The sequence below is a fragment of the Scophthalmus maximus genome, chromosome 10, assembly GCF_022379125.1.
Source record: "Scophthalmus maximus strain ysfricsl-2021 chromosome 10, ASM2237912v1, whole genome shotgun sequence".
NCBI classification, from domain to species: domain Eukaryota; kingdom Metazoa; phylum Chordata; class Actinopteri; order Pleuronectiformes; family Scophthalmidae; genus Scophthalmus; species Scophthalmus maximus.
The window spans coordinates 17,957,206-17,980,218 of record NC_061524.1 but is presented as its reverse complement, the minus strand read 5'-3'; the positions used below and the strand labels follow the sequence as shown (position 1 = coordinate 17,980,218).

The window sequence follows — 23,013 nt, the reverse complement described above, 5'->3', positions numbered from 1 at the left end:
ACTTATCCTGACAGCTTGATTTTAACAGAGCTTGGCAGCGCCCTTGTATGATGGCAGGTCAGAGTGGGATCGGGTTGCATTCGTAGGAGCCCCTCCGCGAAAAAACACCTTCTCGCTAGCCGTGCAGAACTCACACATTTAACATTCAGCAAGCAAGGCCCTGGTTAGTCCATTAATAGCACCTGGACTTGGGGCTGAGGGCTCCATCCAGACAGGGGGAGGAGAGGGAGCTGGGAAGCCTGTACGAAGAGGGGGAGAGAGAGCGAGAGAGGGTTTTGACTCACCAGTATAGACAAATCTCCCAGGGGCACCTTTGCAGAACTGCTTGGACTTGTAGGACAGCGTGACTTCTACAACACCGGGGATGTGCCGAGGTGGAGTCTGGACGCGGATGGCGTGGGGAGTTATGAGCTGCATTACAGAGGGAAAGAAGAGGAAATAATGAGCCCTCTGCCAGGAGTACGCTGTTATCAGTGTTGGCTAGAAAGTTTGTCTGCAGTTCTGACAGCTTTTTGAATTTCTAATTTTCTGAATGGACTTTCGTCAGGTCTAGAACAAAGACGCCGTACCTCACTCCATACAAGCATGGTGCCGAACACGACTTGTAGGCCGTCAAAGAAGTTGTCCCCTATGATGATGACAGTGGCTCCTCCGGTGGTCCATCCCTCGCTGGGGCTGATTGCCTTGATGCACGGGGTGGCTGCTTATCCAAGACAAAAAGAAAAGCAAATTCAGCACCTAGGCTTCAACGCTCAGGCCCATGTCTCTTTCCATACAGACACACTACTGCATCACCCTCTACAGTCAGCCCTCCACGTCTCTCTCACAAAGACATATCATGGAAATTGCCCCCTGGACAAAAAAAAAAGAAAATGATGGATTTGTCCTTTAAGGCATGAGAATCAAAATCATTTATCAGCGCGCTGGAGTGGTGTAGTTAAGCAGACCCTTCAAATGGTCCACTTCACAAAGGCTAAACGCCGGGCTCGCCAGGAAAATGATTTGATGGAGCAAATTATGTGTCAGGGCAAATGTAGCTATCAGAATTGATTAAGCATGCGCCCGCATGTACAGTAAAATTTCAAAGTTGAGCACATCTTAAATGAGTCAAGGATACAGGCTGTTAAAGTGGAAATGACAAGCTAAAGCTTTGCCGGATCATGTTATTTCATTACCTTTGTTTTGCATATGCAGTACAGTGCAGGCACACTGACTGTAGTTTCAGGTTTCATAACGTGAAATGCAACTCATGAATAATTCAGTTTTAGGTTGTTGTTTTTTTTTTCTCCCTCTCCTTTTGTGATCGATTCAATCCATTTCATATTGTTTATTACAATGCTTTTCATCTGGCATGACTTCTGCTACATAGCCATTCATCAACAGTCGGGGTTGTTATTATAATCTAATTTGAGTGATCTGGTGCCTCACATCCACTGTCATTTGATGCATTACCTTAATATGGTGTTCAGCACAACACCGTGTTTACAACGGAAATAGCATGACAGCCAGCCATAAAATAACAATATCAAATTTAATCTATTTCCATCAATATCTTTTAATGCACTATGAATTGTGCGTGTTTCTCCTACTCCTCAAAATGCGAGCAACTATTTCAGCAAGTTCCTGTTCACCTTACAAGCTCACTTCTAAACCTCTATTATCCTTTCCATCCAGTAAGTAAATCACAGTCGGCCATTGTTGTATGAATCACCTCCGACAAGACATCTCCCTTTGTTTGCCTTGCTGTTGGGTCTGTTCAGGTCATGTTTGCTCTCTCCCGGCCCATAAAGTGCGCACACACACACACACACACACACACACACACACACACTGGTACTACAGGGAATCTGACTTTAACAGGCGCTGTTGACTTCATGCTAATCACCTCGTACAGATTTTCATTTGTGAGGCCTGGAGGAGTGACATTTGCTTTCCTTAATTGCGAAGCGGAGCGTCTGAAAGAGGACCAACCCTCTATGGGCATGCTGGGCCCCCTCTAAGGGCCTGACCTTCATCAGTGCGGACGATTACAGCAAATAATTCACCCTTCAAAATTACTGTAAACAAATTGACTTTGGGGATGAGAGAAAAAAAAAGGGGGGGGGGCGGAGGAGGAGGCAAGAAGAGGGCCTGATGGCGACTGTTGGGGGGCAGCTGCGGCCTGAAACCTACGACAAGCATCTACAATCACGTGCGCGCAAGCACACACAAACACACACACACACACACACACACACACACACACACCACCTCAGAAATCCCAGTGCCCCCACCCACACACAGAAAGACCCATGGAGAGGCAGCAACTGAGGCCCTAAGCCGTCCACCCTTCTGCCTAAAAAATTTGCATATGTCTCAATGCACAGACAGAGAGGGGAGCATGTGCTGAATGGGGACCGTGGCGAAGTGGATTACACAGTCAGCGCAGGCGATCTGATGACAGACACGCACAATGCCCCCTCAGCAGATGATAGGAATCATGAGGGGTGGACGGATGAGGATGCAAAGAGTCGCCCTGCCGGTCTGAGTGTGTTGCGTCACCGAGTCTCGGCAAACTTTGCTCCGCAGAGGAGGAAAATCATACGATCAGGATTTATATGTTGCAGTGGTTTTTTTGTGTGTCGTTTTTTTGGGGGGCTGACTTGTTACCCTTATCTATTTGTTATGTGTGTGTGCTTTCATTTATTCCTCGATCCACTGTGGCGCGAAATGACCCCAGGCAGCCGACCCGTGATCTGTCCTAAGCCTTTTCCTCTCTGGTTAGGGTTAGTTGTAGAGGACGTCGAAGCTGATCTGAGATCTGAGAAGAGGAGGTCCCAGCTCTAGTATTGTGACACTCAAACAGGTCTGATGTGGCCCTGCGAAGCCGTCCTTTGTTCTGCCTGCTGAAATGTGTTGTAATTGTGCTGTGGGATGTCCAGATGGTCGGTTGATAGTGCAGCTGATGGGATTATACCTTTTACCTCTCCCTGGGCCATCTGTTCCCTTTGACTCTCTCCCTCTCTCTTGCTCTCTCTCTCTCTCTCTCTCTCTCTCTCTTCCTCTCTCACTCTCAACCTCTCTCTCTCTCTCTCTCATACTCTCTCCTTCACTTTCTCCTTTCCCCCTCTCCCGTTCCCCCCTTCTTTTCTCCCTCTCTTTCTTCCTCTTAGGCCCAGCAGTCTGGATTCACTTGTCTTTATTGCATAAACCCTAACAGCATTACAGCCACTTGGCATGCAAATGAGGCAGGCGCTGCAGGCTCTATGCTGAGTCTCCTATATTGTCTGGGGCTCTATAATGGTGGAACTGAGCTAAGGAACGTGTGTGTGCGGTGCGTGTGTGAGAAAGAGAGACAGTGTGTGTGTCGGTGCTGTGCTGCTCGTGTGTGTCCCTATGTGTGTGGGGGGGGGGGGCGATGCTGTGTGTGAAAGACTCGACTATTTGTGTGCATGTTTATGCACCTTTGAGCCTGAATCTATACACGTTTGAGTGACAGGCAGCCACAAAGCGCATTCGTGTCTGAATGCATAATATGCTTGTTGTGTGACAACCCACACAAGTGAACAAAAAAATGTCACATGGTGGGATTCAGTCTGTCATCCACGGGCGATCCCGCATCTACGCCAATAGGGGGCAGCACGCCTTGATCAATGCGAAAGGCAGTCGGCTGCAAGTGCAATGAAAGCTGAGAGGGAGGATGCCTCTCAGCTTTCAGCCGCACAGGCAGTCAGTCAGCCACATATCTGGGGCTTCTCGCCCAGTGAACTCCTGAGGAAGAATGTGTTGCTAATTTAAAGCACGCTGTCTGTCTGCCCGCCGCTTGTCAGAGCTCTACGGAGGAAAAGGCTGGTATTACGTTTTGTGATCGGGTCTCCTTTCCTCATGTGTCACACCTCTGTTTATTAAAGGTGATTCCAACAAAGCGAGCGAGCGTTGTTGGTGCATGTTCAATTAGTTTGTTATGGAGCTGAGTCTGGGAGGGAGAGGGGGATCTTAATGGTTAAAGAGAGGGAAGGTGTATTAAAGTTATTAGACAAAGACATGTTCAACTGGGCGGTTGACAATAGCTGCTTTTTCTTGCTTTACGGGGCGTCACTCTGCTGCTTTGAAGAGTGTGGTGAAGAGAGGAAGAAAAGGATGGGTTGGGGTAACCTGTAAAGAACACAAGCGCACACGCAAGCACACACGCAAGCACACACACAGAGACACACGCACACAAAACACTGACGGTCTCATGGGAGTGGGGGAACATGGAGGCGAGGGCTCAACCTCTTTAATTGCTCTCCTCATTAAGAAACCGGTTGCTAGGCGATCCACACCTATCGTGTCATAAACGTGAAACACACAAACAGAACGTCAGCGAACATAATGACTTTGGTGCTCCGGGCAGGACTTTAATTATTTGATTTTGTTCTCCAGTAGAGGAGTCATTAATAAAGACAAAAACAAATAGATTAGCTTTTCCCCCACTAGGGCTGGAGAGCGCCGAGATATATTAATTGTCTAGTCTTTTTTTTTTTTTCCCCCTTTTTTTCAATTTTTTTATTAGTCGTTGTTGTATTAAACATTACATTTGCTTTTGGTGATAGAACCATTAATGCCCATTAATGTGTAGAGAAGCTTGTTTTAGTCAGTGGTGTATATAAACTGTTTGCCCAGCAATAATTGGCTCTTGAAATCTGAAGATAAGCAATTTGCACAATTGGCCCAAGTCAGTTCTCTCCTCTTTCTTTTTTTCCCGTGCAATCTTTCAGCTGTGCGTGCTCCCATCTGTGAGCGGAGGCCACGAGGGTCATAAGGTTATGTTTAGTGCATTTTACTTGGATTTCCCATGGTTTGGTGGTCCTTCTCTTCTCTCTTTTGGCTGAGCAGGCAATCAGTCTATCATATGGAATCAGTTGGAGGAAAAACAGTAAGTTCTGTTTTTCTCATAGCAACCCCCCCACCCCACCTACACACACACACACACACACACACACACACCCTTTCACCCCCCCACTCCCTTTTCTCTTTCTCCTTCCTCCCCCTGTTTCAGCTCTCTCACAGCTAAAGCTGCAGAGCCCAATGACAGGAAATTGACCTCACAGCCAAATTCTTAAGCAATTTGATCATGTTTCACATGGGCTTTTAGGACAAATGTAGGTGGATTAGGAGACTGGAAGTAGTATAACTTTTTTTTGTTAATCATGACTTGGGCTAGAGTATTATCATCATCATTAGTGATATCGAAATGATAAATACATTTGGTGATGCATACTGTTTCCAGTCGAGTATGAGTGAAGCAAAAAGCAACTTAAAAAGTAATAAATGAGAGGGATGGAGTAATAATAGATTCTAAGGAACTAGGAGCGGCTACAAGTGGGTGTTTGGTTTGTGAAATGGGAGGATGTCTGAGAGAAACTAGGAGAAAAGGAGCGTAGCAAATTATAAGATGTAAAAATGTGCCTACCATTCTCCAGATAAGGAGGCGTACCTTCTGAAGGGTCGAGTCTGCGAGCCCTTCGCCCATGCTTGGAATTGTTGTGTACGAACATGTTGTCGGAGACAGCCAAGACGTGGCCGTCCACATTGACGGTCGTCGATACGACAACCTGCAAGAGGAGTGAACGCGAAACACGTCATATAGCATGCTGTAAAAAGACAGAATGAATACAGAAAACTGAGAAATACAGTTTCACAGATATTCTCACTGGTGTAGAAAAGATACATGAAAGCTTTCTGAGATTCTGTTGTGTCCAGATACATGTCTGTGCGCTATTGATTGTTATTGTCAAACCTCTGCAAGTGGTGGTTCTCCTTGGACATATCCCATTACAGTTATCCTGCTTCTCTGCTGCTTCTTTTGTTTTTGCTTTTTAGTGTCTCGCATTTGTGTACAGCTAATTGACTTTTCAATCACTAAAATACCATTTCCGTTCACCCACTCTACCAACTGCCATCATAGCTGAAGCTCAGAATTATTGATCAGCTTGTCCATCTATTTGAGGACGGAAGGCCTCCCTTTTAAAATATTACTGGAGTCATTACCAACTGAACCGTATTCCATCCCATCACTCAACAAACATTTTTACTAGGATCCGATTCCAAGCCCACACTCTATATTTCATAATGCTTATTTTTGTTGTTGTTTTTTTGGCCACCACATCGCCAAACAGTGAGCCGCGTGTGAATGGCCAAAGTGTTTCAGAGCCGGAAACAGAAAGCCCCTCTCAGGTTTGCTTCGCCGGTGAGTGACCTCTGTGTAGCAGTGGAATTTAGGGGGGCGCTTTTTTTTTCGGTGGGTTTGGGAAGGGTGGGGGGTGTAGTGGGGGAGGAGGGCAGGGAAGGGGAAGTGAAAGAGCTCCATTCTTGTGAGCAGGTTCAGAGCTGGGCCAAGCTGAGGATGATGGATTGGGCCCTCTCTGGCCTCCAGCTGGTTTTTGGGGGTAATAAGTGGAGTGGAAGGCATGCAGAATACACAGCTCTGGCCAGAGAAACACCTTTGGTGGAGCATCTGGGAAATCTATTTGGGAAGAAATGGCATACTAACTGTTGGACGGGAGACGAGGGACGATCATCAACAGAACAAAAAGAAATCCCGAATCTCGTCGTTGTGTGAGACTTAGTGTGAACATTTTAGTTTCACAAAAAAGTGAGATGCTACAACTTAGTTCTTGCATTCCTTTTGACATATAGGAGCGAGAGGTGGAAGCCCTCGGTGGCTGTCATGCATCAGTCCACATTCACCCTGAGGGAAGATGTGAGGAGGGAGGGGGGGGTCTGACGGTGGTGACATCAGGAGGGGACACCCTGTCTTGTCTGTTTCATGTCTGGGCTTCCTCCTGGAGGATGCTGGCTTGTGTGTCTATCACAGAGCAGCGCTGTCAGTGACGGACGCCCTCCTGTAGTTTGTCGGTATCCTGATAGGACAAATCACACTAAGCGCTCCCTCTCCCACCTTGACCTGGTGGGTTGCTTGTGGTGAAAATGTCTGGGTAGGATGGATGGATGGTTGGATAAATGGATCAGCAGGGGGGGGTCAATAATTTCAAGGCTCAACTACTTGACACATTAGAAGCGAGTGGGTTAAAGAAGCAGTAAAAGTGCTCAACGGTCATGTCCTTTCAGTGTAAATCGCCGCATTGTGTGAGCCCGCAGTAATGATGGTTCTCAGATGGCTTACGGTGGTTTTCACTGGCTATGTAGAGAAATGTATGTGTGACTTTAAGTGTATGCATATGTGGGTAAGAACGAGAGCGGGATATGGACAAAGCAAATATATGCGTTCCTAGCGTGTATGTGCATGCATCCATATGCGCGTGTGTCTGCGTGTGTGCGTGCCTGCGCATATGTGTGTATAAGAAGGTATGCGTTTCCGCTGCCAGACAGATTCTGAGTTAACACTGTTGCTACATATGGTCAGATCGTCCTCCCCTCTGCGCTGCGGCTCAGAAAGCTGTCAGGAACACAATTGATGGCACTCTTAAATCCTATATCCTTATTTGTGTCAGATGGTACTCCCTAATAAATATTCTGTCCAGAGCGCACAGGACACAAAAATCCCTCACTCTCTCTTCCCCTGCTTTTTTGCTTCCTTCAGTGCCAATAATAGAATTGTATACATATGTGAATTTGTGCTGAAGTGACTTAGTGTAGTGCAGTTGTGCAATCATACACCTGCGTGTGTGTGTGTGTGTGTGTGTGTGTGTGTGTGTGCGTGTGTGTGTGTGCGTGTGCGTGTGTGTTTGTTTGTGGAAAAAAAGTCAGAGTCAGACAATGAGAGATAGAGCATACTTGTGAAATAGATTTCACTCACCTGGAATCTGCGCATATCTCGTGGATTCCCTGCATTCTTCAGACAGTTCTGATTGCACTTGAGAAAGAACTTTAGGAAGAATCTGAAAGAGAGCACAAACATAAAAAAAAGGAAAACTATTAATTCTACCTTTAAAGCTTAATTGTTAAATGGCAAAGTGATAGAATATTTAAATAAAAGATCTCTCAAACACTCCCACGTCTGATCCATTCATACAGTCAGTCAGACACACACACACACACACACGCACACACGCACACACACACACGTGACGGTACACTGTCGGTTTGGGACGTCGCCCTATTTCATATTCCTTCAAAAATCGAGAACATCAGTCTCTTTGTCATCTCATCCCCTCACCTGAGTTCCTGGGTCTTTCCCAACACCCATCTGCCACTAACATACAGGAAGTCACTTGATATTCCACCCACCTCTTTAATCCCAGGACACCCCCTGTGCAATTAAAGTTCTCCTGTTCAATAGGGAAGCAAATGAGGCCCACCTGTGACCAGGTCTTGTTTGAAGAGCATCAGGGATAAAGGACCTAACAAGGTGAGAGCGCGCCACAAAACTTATAGTCCTGTCAGGCAATTAGGCGGACACTCCTGGGACCACCGTATGCCACACACACACACACACACGCATAACGCATACACACACACCCATGCACTTGTGGGTGGGTGAGGCAATTATGCCACAAATTACAACCTGGCTAATCGTCTCTGAACAAATGTCACGTCTGAGTGAGATCTGGGCTCGGGTTAGTTTGTGAGCTGCCTTTCTCTACTGCCGCCTCCCAGGCCTTGCTAAATTTACTGATAAAACCCCGGATTGAGAGCCGCACGTAAGCAGTGGTCTCACAGACATAAAATAGTTAAAGAGGGGAAGATTAATAACAAGGCCAAAAAGAAAAATTGTCTCAGATGTAGCCTATTGTGTAGAAAATCTTACACAACCGCGCAGAATAAACAATGAAATCGACTTGTTGTTTCTGCAAATTCTCCCCACAGAATCATGACTGATTGTTCCTCTGCCTTCTCTGATTCATCATAAAGACCACGCCGTGATATTTATTTTTCATCACGTTGCACTGGCATTACTATATGCAATACTGTGGTTTCCATTGTAATACGAACTTGGCTCGCTGAATCACAGCAGCTCATTGGATTACCATAGATTGCACCATAGATTGCATGGCCATTTCATTCAGCTAAATACGGTGGCTTGTGTGGCCTGCGAGGACGCTTTCACAACACTTAAGACTCCTCGTTCGCCCAGTGGGATCCCGGCCAGGCCATAAATCAGAGTCTGAAATGACCCCCTCTAACCCTGGCCACATTAACACATGCACTGGTCATTTAGAAGCGTTCTTCGATAGACTCCTCTACCTTGTGCTTCACCGAGGGCCCAGGAGGGAGAGGAGAGGTGAGAAAATATTTTCACTCCACATCCAACGGAGCTCTGGCCTGGACATCAATAAAAGGCGTTTTAACCCATGCCAGAATGCTGATTGCCTGTCGGTGTGCGGCGAGGCCATAAAAAACCTGACTTGTCATTAGTGCATTTCGCTTGATTGTGTTCACAGTGTTTTCGGGTTGCATCTGTTGGCTGATCATCAAAATGACCATTATGTACTCTAATTCCCTGACCCTGTTTTTATTTCCCCAAAGAGCCATAATGTAGAGCAGCAGACATCTGCGGAAAGCAGACCTGAAATACGACTTTTATTTGTCTGTCGCCTCTCATACAGATTGGGTAAGGCCAGTGTGTGTGCATGCACGCGGACTTGTGCGTGTGTGTGTGAGCCTGTTCATGCACATGCATCACCCATCGGTAGACAATTTACTGTATGTCAAAGCAAGAGATAGAATACATTTCCCAGGCAATACGTTGACTTCATAAAAGAAACATATTACTTCCAGAGTTAGCCTTGTCTCTTTTCTCGGATACTTTAAAGCTTTTACATACTGTTCGGGCAAAAGTTAAGAAAGAATAAACACAAGAAACTGAGTGCCCACGCTATCGTAAAGTCGCTCCTTTATGTTTACTGTTATGAAAGCAATTAAGCACACTTTCCCTGCTAAAAAGATAAGCTTAATTTTCATAGTCCACAGCAGTGGCAGAGCTATAGCATCCATTACATTTGAGTTGGTTAAGATTCTCCATGAGCTCAGTGCAAATTGGTCCTTGGTGAAAAGGAGAGCAATTAAGACGAGGCCCCTCTCTCTCTGTTTTACTTCTTAAATATCTACAGAAGTTTGTGCTGGTGTTTTGGCACGCACGGAGACAAAAGGAGGTTGTTTAATTGTTTTTTAATGGGATATCAAGTCGTCGCTGCCATTAGACGTTGGCAATGGAGGGCAAAGGGGGATAGAGAGAAAGAATGAACTGCAATTAGGTTTGATTAAAGCTATCCTTCTCAATAATCAGCTGTTCTGACAGGACAGGGGGACCCTGGTGGCCGCCGAGATGGAGGAAGGTGTTGAGTGATATTAAGGCCAATGAAGGGGATATTAACATGGCTAATTAAAGCTCTTCCAAAGCCGGGAGAGGAGGCTCTCGGTGGACCGCACTGGATGAAATAATCGGCCAAGGCAGCTATCAGTTGGAGGAGGGAGAGAGAGAGAGAGAGAGAGAGAGAGAAAGGGAGTGCGGGAGGGGTGGGGTGTAGTCCATCTGAGGGAATGGGGGAGGGGGGGGGGGGGGGGGGGTAGTAGGAGGCGTAAAGGAAAACTATGAAGTGTGAAGAAAGACAAAGAGGAAGACATCGACAGGCATACAGAGAAAGACTTCTAGGGCAGCCGCGGAAGCTCATTTTGACATCAACTCTTTCTGTCTGCATGCCCCAAGTCTGCCAGTATAACTAAGACCTGACATCGGCTTTTATCTCCGACAGCTAGTCATACAGGTCCACAAATCAACGTTAAAACAATCCTGCTCATGCCCTCGGTCTGCAGCAATTAATACGATTCTCCTGTAGTACCTCCGTGCTCGCCCACTGCCGAAGCTACTAATCATGCCATAATGATTTCTCTCCCTCTGGTCAAAGGGGAAATAGATTGTCTCTTTAGTAATGCAGCAGGCTCTGCGCCTTCCACTCCCTGGCTTCACAGACCCGGTAATTGAGGAGAAAAAGGCCGACTTTGGCACTTTGACTGATTTGAGGGCTGCTAGACCCTCTTATCTTTACTCTGATCATTTTAGGCTGACACTCAAAGGAAGACCCATCGCCCTAATTCTAGCTCACCCTCTCCCATCATCAAACAGTGGGGGAACAGAAAGAAAAAAAAAGAGAGAGGTGGAGAGAGGGGAAAAAAACAAACAGACAAGGTGAGGAAGGCCCTCTCTCATTTAAATGGCCAACTTAATTGCCGGGTTGATGTAACTCATGCATAAATGTCCATCCCTTTGATTTGAGTGAAGAGGGCAAATAAGGATAATGTTGTATTATTAAGAGGGCTCTATTGACACCTGAGGCTAGCTGTCCTGTCAATTATATTCTGTTTTTTTATCCGCTCATTTTCCAATTTTTGTTATTTTTAATGACTTGTAAAAACAATAAAAGTTCAGCTCAGTTCTTTACAGGCATGTTTTTTTTTTTCCTTTCCCCCCCCCCCTCAATAGTACACCTTGTTCGTATTGTATAAAAGAGCTTCCCAACATTTGTCTGGGCCGTTACACAATACGCTGACAGATGGCCACAGTATCTGTTAGAGTCAGGTATTGACAACTCTAAGCTCCTGATTGGTGCCCCGGCACTAATGACTAGCATGCAGTGTCCACAGCCGGCAGCCATGACAGTGAGGTCATCCGTTGCAGGGCGGTGAGTATCGATCACCAACCAGCTCCAGCCCATCAGGCCCCAGCTGCCTCCCAGACTCAATGGGCCCCTGTTATAGGAGCCCTGTAAGAAGCGGCTCCCAACACCAGACTACAATCTGCTGACACCAGATCTCTACGCTGAGATAGTAGTACACGGGTCAATAGCGTATCGGATTTCCAAAACGCCAGGGTCTTAATGTCAAGCCTCCTGCCTCCCTTACCTACTGCTCCAGTTATTAGGCACTCCACTGAACTGCATTCAGATCCCTGTTGTGACAAGGGCGGAGCAGGTAAAACGAGAAATAGAGACACTTATAGATCTTAATCTTCCAGAATACTTATTTATGCAACTGAGTGGGCTCGGATGTGTATGCCAGTTAAGTCTCTGGGAGGCCGAGCCAAAGCTGCGCGGCCATTTCTGCCGTCTCCCGGTTCGCCGCTGTCTTCTCTCGTCAAGCAGAGCTGTTTTTCTCGCCTTAGCTGAAGTAAACCACAGCGCATTAACAATATTTGCTCTACCCCTGTACAAGCACCGAGGGACCGGACCCACAGATCCTATCACTTCTTTATCAGGGAACAAGTGCCTCACTATCCAACCTTATTGGGTTTGGGAGATTAACCCCTTCCACTCACGGGCTTCTGCCCATTTCTTCCGAGAGGCAGCAAGGCAGATGTCACTGTGATTATTAGTGTTCGACATCAAATATCCCAACTACATGTCTCTGAGAATTTATTGAGTATTTCCAAGGCCTGGTTTTGTTTTTTTTATTCCTTGTTTTTTTTTTCAGCTGCTATTGTCAGTTCATTTTGTTGTTTCATATTTCATATTTTTTGTTAGCGGTGTGTGTGTGTTTGCGGAGGTGTCACAAATAATTCATCTGCTTCCTCCGCACCCTAAGATGTAACTGTGTCCCTCCATTCATCCCTCTTTACCCTCTCCTCCCCCACCCCCCCCTTTCTCTCTAATGGGCAGAGTGGCATTGACATTATTTCACTTGAGGATCCCTCACTCTGTCAATCCCTCTTCATTTACTCCATGGCTACAGGACTCATTATGGTATCTCTTCCTCCTTCTCTCTCTCTTGTGCTCTCACTCATTCTCCTCACCTCCTGTCTCGCTCACCCTCTCGCTCTCTCTCTCTCTCTCTCTCTCACCCTCTCTCTCTCTCTCTCCCTCTCTCCCTCTCTCTCCCTCTCCGGACACTGTTAGTTTCTTACTTAAGAGAATCGCTCGTCCTCACAAATGGTTTCACGTCAAACCCACTCCCAGCTATAGCCCCCAATAATTCCCTTCAGGCTTTGGCACAGGTTTACTGTAACAGATTAGACGAAGACTCTGAGCGCCTGCTAACTATCCATCACTTGCTAACAGTGGACTAAGGCTGTATGCTTTATGCAGCTTTTAGCTCCAGCCCGCCACATACTGCATGTTTAGCCCCAAGCTTTCTCGCTGCCTCTCCCATCCCCTCGCATCCAGATACCGCTGAGGCTGTGTACTGTTGCACGCTGTTCTTTGTTTTACCCTGAATACGGCTTTTCTCTACCAGGACTTTGAACACAATATAATAAGACACAAAACATAAATAATTCTGCGTTGTTTTGTCTCGCGCAGCCCTGTTGTAAAAGACGAATCAAACACGGGTTGCCTGCTACAGAGCCAACATCATCTACATCCAAAGTGGAGTTCATAAATATTATCGAATCATCAGCGGCACCATAAAAAACTCATATGATGATGATTACTGATAATGGCGATGACAGTCTCAACGATGTCAGTCATGAGGTTGCTGACGTTACAAAAATAATCACGTAAATCAAGAAGTACAGTTCTCAGGAATATTTACGCTGCACACCAGCTGGACGGCAGAGGGCTATCTCCAGGTTGTTTTCGCGCAGGAGGAGAAATATGGTGCTTTGATTACTGGTCAGCACTGGAGCTTGGGGCCTTGAGGAAATACCAGTCAGCACCTCCCTGCACTAGTGAGATGGAAGATAAGCATATGTCGGGGGAACTGGCCGGGGTGAATAGTAGTATTTAGGGTGTTGGACGTGGGGTTCTGGAAGGTCCCAGAGCCGGTCTACAATGAGAGCCATACAGCGCTGTCTCACTCCTGCGGCACCTCCGAGTGGTCCCGGGCAGGAAGCAAAGGAACGCAGCTGTACAGCGAGGACCAGCAGGGGGGCTTTGACCGTTTACCGACAGCCATGCTGGATCCAGGGGGTCAGCGGGGGCTTATTTGCATGTGTGCGCGCGTATCTGTGTGTTACATATAGGTCGGTGAGTCAGTGGTTTCTCTGTCTGTCCATGCATGCTCAAATGTATGCGAGTGTATTTCTACATCATATTATTACTTATGTATAATACATACATCTAAAGTGGCTGTCAGGACTGGTCAGTCATCATAAAACATGAGGCAGCCACTCTGACATGGCCGCCACATTAACGTGTTCTCAGAACAGGGGAGGGAAGAAAAAAACACCCACTGTGGACTGTCATGTAGGCGGCGGCGGGGGGGGGGGGGGTTAGAGACAGAAAGACAGAGAGCAGGTCGGTGCTTAAAGCTAACAGGTAACCTTTCTGTGCACCTAGGACAAAGGCAGGGGGAAAAAGAAAATGTCAAATTAAGAGAGGCCAGGCAGAGAGACGTGGCTGCCATATTTGTGTGAAAGCCCAGTGCTGTTGGCAGCAGAGATGGCTGCTTTCTGATTCATCTGGGGCCGTATGGCAAAGCTTTGTCAGTCTGTGCGAGGTATAAATAATTCAGGGTGAGAGATGGCAATTACAGGGCCCTGCACAACCAAAATGAATATTTTATAAGGACTAAAACTGCCCTGGAATGAATCACACACATGGAGTCACACACACATACACACACTCGCACACATGCACACACAAGCATAAGTGAATGTGTGCACACACGCACCTTAAACACACACACACACACACACACACACACACACAAAGGTAGCACATATGAACCCTTAGCATTGCTGTTGTATTGTTGACAATATAACTATTATATAAACCCCTGCATTGTGGGATAATAATTTTTAATATGCTTGCATGTGCAGTTCCTCACAATATTTGGTTAAGGGTGAGGGAGCATGTGCAATTCCTTGTTCTGTGTTGTTATTCTCTTGCGGAAAATAATGTATTTAGAACCACAAACAAATATACCTGCATGAGATTGTGTTAAACTATTACGTAAACCGCAATAAATGCATCAGCGGGAAATAAAGATAATAAAAGCAAAAGAGTGTTTATCATAGTTTATCTAGTTACGTTTTTCACAAAAAACAGTCTCCAGAGACTCCGAGCCTTTACTTTTGACCCTGTAAATATGGTCTTTGTGTGTGAGCAAGGGAGGGTGGGGGCAAAATGCTAATGGGAAAAGATTAAACCCAAAAGCCGCCCGGAGCATTTACCTCTAAAGGGTTTTGTCTGTCAGGTTTCCTGCAAAACTCTGTCTTTATAATTCTGAGACAAAAAATAACATTGTCCTCTGGTCCTGAGGAGCGCTGTGGCCTGGTTGAATGGCCATTGTGTGGGCCTAGCTAATGATACCTTAGCTTTTGTGAGAGGGAGGCCAGGTAGGTCTGTGACGTCAGCGCCACACAAGTGCTTCTCTGTCCGGATGTTTGGGGAAGGATTTCGTCCGTGGTGGGAAACGGGTACAGAGAATAAACAGCTCCTGTTTTTTTTTGGTTTTTTACCTGCTTGTTGAACCCCTCTGCCTAAGACGGGGGTATCCTGAGAAAATATTCAAAGTAGCCGTTTTACCTCAAATCATTACCATTACTTTTATTTATTTCCGTGAAATATATAAATACATCAGATCCACTTCAGCAGAGACTGATGTAATTCCGGGAGAATCTTCCTCTTTTTTTTTTTTTTTTTTATTTCAGCAGGAGAAGGTGTTTTATTTGTCAGTCCAAAGGGAAGATGGCAACCCTCTGAGGGAGCGGGAGAGACCCCAAGCATGAAGACACACACAGATCGCATGTGTTGGAAAAAGTGACAGCGAGGCAAATGCTAAGAGAAAGCTGCTTCCTTACCGAACCGCACGCTGTTCGCGATACGGCTAGCTGTTGTGAAGGCAGCTGACAAACCCGTAGCGTGGCATGTCTCGCCCCGTTTGTGCGTTTTCAAAGAGTGTGATTTGCAAATAACATGAGTCTCTGGGCATAGACCGGGCATGTAAGTACGGTGAATAAAGCCCCCCTGCTCTGCCGAGGGAAACCCTTACTTGTCAGCTCAGTTCTTTGTCAGGAACCTGACAGATAAATAGACAGTGTTTTGCCGCTCACTCCTCCTGCCTTATGTACAGACGAGCGTGTGTGTGCTTCCACATACAGGTTGACTTGCTTTAGGGGAGGAATTTGTTGAAAGACACCCCACCGCTTCGCAGGGCAGTGACTGGAAATATCGCGGGCCACTTCAGAAAGCCTCAAACAACAAACAATGGGGGTTGATGTGTAACCAGATAAAGCGCAGATCGAATAGCTGGGTCTAAGCACCACTACAGGGCTTATTTTTCATGCAAATTACTACTAATGAGCTTCCTGAAATCTGACTAATTATATCAAAGTGATTTCTTTAATTAGTTTGTAATAATTCCTCACATAAACATCATAGTAAACAGATTAAGCTATATAAAAATATCAATTTGTCACACTTTATATGAGATGCAGTGCGGCTGACGCTAATCTTGCTTCTCCGAAATGCCAGAGCAAACATTTATTGAAGAATTAAATGAGCACTTGGGGAATGTTTGGTAACAGTATGGACGCATACTATATATAAGTATATATACACATATTATACATAATTGCCAGGGTTTCTCCACAATTATACCTCTAACATATAAGGAATAAGCTAATGACTTAAATATACATAATTGGTAAGAGAGAATCAAGTTAATAATTCAATAGTATAATATAAAATCCAATGAAAAATGATAATAATTAACAGTTGTGAATTAGTGTATGACTATCTAACTCAAACAGAGCTAATGTTATTCTAATCCGACATCAGAGATAACACCGCTGAGTGACGGGAAATACTTCATGTCAAATCCAAACACCTATTGGAAAAATAACAGACAAGTTCAGAAAAGATAAGACATTGCATTTAGCTACCACTTTGCACCTCTTGTTAATCCAACGTTTCTCAAACCCCCAAAGAGTAAAAATATCTAATATACTTCCAGTCACAGGAGAACTCATACGACTTGCCGATCTCTCTGATACCCTCAATCTGCACTGAGATGGATTAAACATTCAATTTGTTACTCGCCAGACTACCACCTAGGTTCACCACTTACCATACAAATGGAAAACACGCTAGTAATCTATTAGCCTGCCCGGCCTGACACTGTATTATGTTGTATTTGTATTATATTTACTTCAGGGAAATTACAATTCAAGTCATATTTATCTTCATGTGGAAATGTGTGTCTAAATGGAAATCACCTATAGTGTGAGGGTGGATGCAGAGCAATACTAATGTGATCCATGAACCGTGCGATTTAGTCACCCTCTATGGATGCACTATGGGCTGATTCTACATATCAAACATGCTCTCCCCCTGTTAAAGCCCATACCCAGAGCCCCCGATGCTGTTTGATAATTATTACGCTTACATTACAACACAAGACCTTGCCTGTGGAGCTGGAAGAGCCCCCCCCCCCCCCCCCCCCCCCCCCGCATATAAACACACATACACACACGCACAACCACGCGCACCCGCACACGCCCTTTGTCATATACAGTAGTAAACAGCTTCCCAGTAAGCTGTTTGCACTTCACTGCCCGCTCTAGGAAATAAAAACAAAGAGCAAATTGGGGGTTTTGCGTCTCAGTGAATAAATAAGGTTGTTTTACTCACAGAATCCATTACCTTTTAAAACATGCGCCTAATGCGTTGAGCCTTTTCATTTCACAAACAAAGCCGAAATTAGGAATTAAATACATTCGTATTTAGATAACGGCATTAGCTTCATGACATCAATGTGAAAAAGTTGGACACCATCCATATCGTTCCCATGCTTCCATTGTTACGTTAAATTGCAATATTAATCCTGGCTCCGACCAAGGTACTGTAGCTTTTATGCGGTGCACTTGAATTATGCTATTGAAGTAATTGATAGTGATTCAGTCATTGAAGGTACTAATCCCATGATTCAGTTCATCTCTCTCAGTGCCATTTACCTCCAGATGTTTAGAGTTTGGGGTAATCAATAAAGAGGGAATAAAGATTGGCATTCACAATACTCCCCTTGACAAGCTCCAGCCGAATGTTTGTCAAGCAAATTAAACACACTTAGACTTTTCACCTGCTCCTACAACGACACCACATATGGCCGTGAAGTTAAAAATAAGAAACTGTGCATACATTACCATGCATAATGCACAACTCCCTCCATTTAATATGCAAATTTTGTAAAATATTACTGAATACCTTCTGTTCGGAATGAATAAATTTGAATTGCAATTAGAATAATCTTGTATAATTAATGAAAACTGTCAATTTTGGTTCCGAAGTAATTTGATTAGCATGTTGATAGGACACTTATCAAGTTCAGTAAACTGTTAGATTAAGAAGATGAAAAAAAAAAAAGATTCTAAGGATATTTTTCTCAACGGCTCTGACATTTTCCCTTGGCATTGTAAACAAAGACAGAAGCTGGCAAACTTCCTGAATCGAGGGGCGAGCGAGGGAGGGTGGGGAAACAGCGAGAAAAAGAAAAATGGAGACGAGGACAGAGATAGAGAGCCTCTTGAGATAATCTGTGAATCTCAGTCCGCAGATGAAAAGGAGTCTATCGTCAAGGCTCCTGAGTGAGCTACTCATCTCTGCCCTCTGCTCCCCAGCTAAGCCCAACTTTATGGGATTTATCTCGTGAACCATTTGTAGTTCTCACAACACATGATGAGTTAAAAACAGCACACGGCTTGTCTAAATGTTCCGAAGGCTATAAATGTAGAGTTCTCAGCTAAAACCCACAGACAACTAATCCCAGTGCGCAATTCATCTGAGAGTAGCTATCTATTAGTGATCAACAAATTGATGTACGCCATTGTTGTACTGTATGAAACAGGACCATCTGTACTGTCTACAGATGAACAGAGCTAGTGACCTCCTTTTCCCCTCTCTTTCTCTGCTCATTAGCTATCCTGAACCTCTTTCTCTCCTGCTTTCAGTTTTCAAACCCCCAAATGAGACCTAAATCGCTTGCAATACAGGTTAGCTGGAGGAGGGGGGGGGCAACATCTGTCGCGCTAGGTACCCGCACGCAGCTCGGGGTATCTCCTGCGAGGAACTTTGGGGATGTTTAATTCATAAACGCTGTCATCCATGTAAACCTCCTGATTTCATAATGACTAACTCTTGGTGGTTTAATTAATTTAATAATGCCTTTCAGAAGCCATAAATGAAAGGGTCTCTGAAGTGGTGCATTAATTAGCCGGCGCCGATGCTAGGCCTGTCAGACTGGTGGCTGTCAAAAAGCGGGGCACGGCGGAGGAGGATGGGCACAGCTGCCGTCCTAGGGTCAGAGGTCATGCCAATCATGCTCCTCACCACACTTAATGACTCATAATTTGTGTCTAGTATACACATGTATTAGGGTCAACCTGTGGTCATGTCCATAATTCTCTCCCCTTGCTACATAGACTCAACTACATGAAAATAACTAGAGGGGGGCGACAGGGTAGTTACATTCCGGTAATAAGCTGTGGCATGGCCACATTATGTTGCTGCTTGTATTTACATGGCAACCACCCCAGAAAGTACAATCCATCAGAGCTTTGCCTTTTCCTTTTCATAAGGTTAATGTCGTTACTTTCTACATCTCCTGCTTTAATTACAGCGCTATGGCTCCGTCGCTCACACGGCGATAGCGTAGACTAGATCAAACTTCATTAAAAGTGTCAGCGACTCAACGCATGAGCACACAAAATCATCACAGGACCGACCAGATTATATTCCAAACTAACTCCGTGCATCTCATAAGGAGGTTGTTTTCCTTTTCATATTTCATAAATATGAACCAGGGAGGTTTGTGTCTGTGCCTGTCCATTTATTACCATAAAAATCAGCTGACTGAAGTATCTCACTATCTGTGGAGGCAATTAACTGTTTTGAGAGAATGCGTAATATGGGACTTTGTAATGGTATCATTTGGAGTCAAGGCACAGATGCGCCGTGCGGAGCCATACTGTAATTAGAGAGAAACGCTGTACAGGTTTTCCACTAATTAGCAAATTATGCTGAAAATAGCATCAAGCTAATTAACAGTTATTATGGCATTTTTGAAAGTATGACTTTAATTAGCAAAGTCCTGACGCAGGCAATTTCAAACTCGTCTCCTAGAAGATGAGGGGAAAAGGGAAAAAAAAAAACATGGGGCATGATCAAGAAGATACCCAGATTATTATGATGCCATCAAAAACTAAAGGAAGGGGAGAGAAAAAAACAGGAGGGGGAAAAGAGAGACTGAGGGAGTGAATGAGGGAAGGGAGGAGGAGGAGGAGGAGGAGGACCGGGGGGTAAAGCTTTTGTGTGTTGTGTCTGAATCTCCATCCAAATGAGGGGACATGTGTGCTGTGCCACGTTGCCAAGAGGAGCCCTGAGCCGTGTGCCCAGTGTCAGGTGGCAGCGGCTCACCCCTCAGCTACCAGGCGAAGACGAGAGTGAGCTCAGCTGGTGCCCACAGCCACTCACTTATTCTACTCCGCTGCACATTAAAGGAGCCCTCGAGTGGAGCCAAGCAACGCCAGCCAGCCAACCTGACAACAACACTCCACCTCCGCCTCATTTTCAACAGTTCCTCTCTCGCACTTCCAGGGACCCACCTTGGACCTAATGATGGTCGGTGACCCCAGATGAACCTGAAATATTCTTCATCGTCCTAGTTCCAAAAAAAAAGGAAAGCCGTAATTTTGGAAAATGCTCTGTGGAATAATTTGTGTTGGGAGAAACATCATTCATTAGCATCACAATTGTTGATGCAAGTGAATATTTGGGAGTTGTTGCGCGGAAAATGTGTTTTTTAAAGGCCTCTCTGCAGAACCTTTTGAAGAGAGGAAGTGTCACCAATGGAAGTGGGGGAAAGAGGAAGAGAGGAGTGGAAGAGATGGAGGAAGAGAGGAAAGAAGGAGAGGGGTGGACTGAAGGGTCTTTGAAGGCCCAGTGTGCGAGAGAGAACAGAAGTGTGCCTAGCCCCAGGCAGCCTACGGCTCAGGCCCATTAGCTAGACTGACCTTGCCCGCGCCTTTGTCTTTGTGCTCTCCTCCCGCTGCTTCCCCTTCTCAAGCATTCCCTTTTTGTTGTCTCCGAGCGAGATTGGGAAGGGGGCCATATCTTTCAGCTTTCTAAACCTCCCAACCCCCATACCACTCCAACACCCCCAACACCCCCACTCGCGCCTTGCCTGGAGCTTGTGCCCCAGAGGGCTCAGCACAGTGACACCCCCTAGCCGGTGGCCACCTCTGCCCCGACGAGAACTTGGCTGGAGTGGTCAGTGCCCCAAAGACCCCCAGAGAATAATGCATATCAAAAACATATCGGGATGCCCAAATCATGGCGCTGTAGGCCTCGCATACGTGCACCCACTCTGGGCAGCCTGCCTCTTTATTGCCTGCCTCTCATTTGAGAGGATGGAGCCCGGCTGCCAAGTTTTGACACCGCCACATATGGCCTCCTCCATCAATCGGACTAATCAAGCATCAAGGGGAGGCAGGACCAGCTTAATTGCCAGCCAGATATAGCTGCTCTCACTTGACGTGCAACCTGAAATAGAAACAGGTCTGAGGAGACGTGACAGAAGATAAATGAATCCGGCCATTGTTCTAATAATTATATCAAAATACACTTCTTTACCCTTGCTCTTCTCCTATGCGAAGCGGCTAATGCAATGGATGGTCTCGTCTCAACACGGCGAATCGACACGATTGCAAATATTGCCTTAATATAGCATCATCTGCTCATTAAAATGTGGATTATGTTCACATTTGTAATTTTTTGGTACCTCAGGATAGAGAAGTGTACAGTAAGTTGTAAGGGAGTTTTTTTTTCCCCCCATGCAGGCTGCAGTGCTCTGCTCCTCCAGAGTCCTTGAGGCATTCTGTCTGCCTCTGCCTGCCTCTCTCAACTTCCTGTTTCCCTGCACCCCCCACTGGGGTGGCAGCCACGGAATAACTTAGCACATGGAATGAGGAGGAGAGATCAACAGCAGTGATCCATTCATCTTGAGTTTCTCCTGTCACTCTCTCTTTCCGTTTGTAAACACTGAGGGTCTGTGGTCAGAATGGCCTTTTGTCCACTGTGTTTTTCTGCGTCCCTCTCTTATTCACTTCAAAGGTAACAAGTGACAGATGTCTGTCTTCGCTGCGGTCTTAAACACCGAGGCTCCGCGATAGCATCTGGGCTGAATGTCAAACTGTGAATCTTCCCTAAGAATGCACTGTGGTTATGCCAAGCTCATTGTTATTAATGTCAGGGACACTGCCTACAGAAGTATTTAAGATACTCCCTGTAGTTCACAGCAAGGTGAGCTTGGAGGGGAGGTTGTGGTGCGGGGGGGGGGGGGGGGGGGGGGGCATGTATGTAAAAATGATGGACAACAATTATTAGAAAAAATTATTCAAAAATTAGAAATTACAACAAAGGACAATGTAAATGGATGAATAGCTCAATTAGATCCATGACAATATTTCCTGGTGGGAGTGCTAGTTCCCAAAGAAATTGACTCTTCATTAATCAATTAAGCCACAGGAGATGACAAAAAAAAAAAAGAAAGACAGAAAAGAAATATCTAATATGGTAAAGCAGAAATTTTGCTGGAATTAAGAGTTCAAGAGTTGCAGGAACTAAAAATAAAAAAAAACTGTCAAAGGTGATGGTGGTTTGGAGCTTGTAATCACAGCACGATGTTGTGTTTGTTTAACTTCCTCATCTCCATCGCTGCCTGCTTCTGGTATTTACATGTTTAATTGAGAAGTGTGCTGCCGGTTTCTTGTGCCCATCTGCTGAGTCCCTTCCTCTTATCAGACTCATTCCTCAAACTGACAGCTCTCCCTTTCTGCATATCTCTCTTTCACTCCCGTGCCACTGCACTACTAACTCCTCTCCCCCCCGCCCCTTTTCCCTGTCCCTCTTCAGTCTGTCACGGCCAAATATTAGTAATGACAATGCATTTTCCCTCAAATCAAACCAATGAGTAGAAATATGCACCGGCAGCCTCACAGTAAAAATTCTGTACCGGCGGGTTTCGCATCATGAAACTCTGTTCTGTGGATCCAGGTATGTTCTTCCTTTTTTCTTTTTTTCTACCCCACGTCTAAATCACCGCCTGTCAGACGCAACATGTGTGTCATTGTATCCCCATCAGCGTGTTTCATTGTACACACTA

General features: G+C 45.5%; 1 protein-coding gene across 8 annotated transcripts in view; it reads right to left on the bottom strand.

The window, feature by feature from the left end:
* Window positions 1–23,013, bottom strand: part of ebf3b (EBF transcription factor 3b) — a 69,026-nt gene that overhangs the window by 20,512 nt on the left and 25,501 nt on the right. For 2 of the 8 annotated variants that reach the window (XM_035606658.2, XM_035606662.2), the window contains exons 7-10: window positions 7,778–7,859; window positions 5,432–5,573; window positions 570–700; window positions 285–411 (exon numbers count right to left, since the gene is read on the bottom strand). In XM_035606658.2, the coding sequence (XP_035462551.1) occupies window positions 285–411; window positions 570–700; window positions 5,432–5,573; window positions 7,778–7,859 (482 nt within the window). Of the gene's footprint in view, window positions 1–284; window positions 412–569; window positions 704–5,431; window positions 5,574–7,777; window positions 7,860–23,013 lie in introns of all 8 variants that reach the window. The other 6 variants (XM_035606656.2, XM_035606661.2, XM_035606660.2 and 3 more) reach the window with 3 other exon arrangements.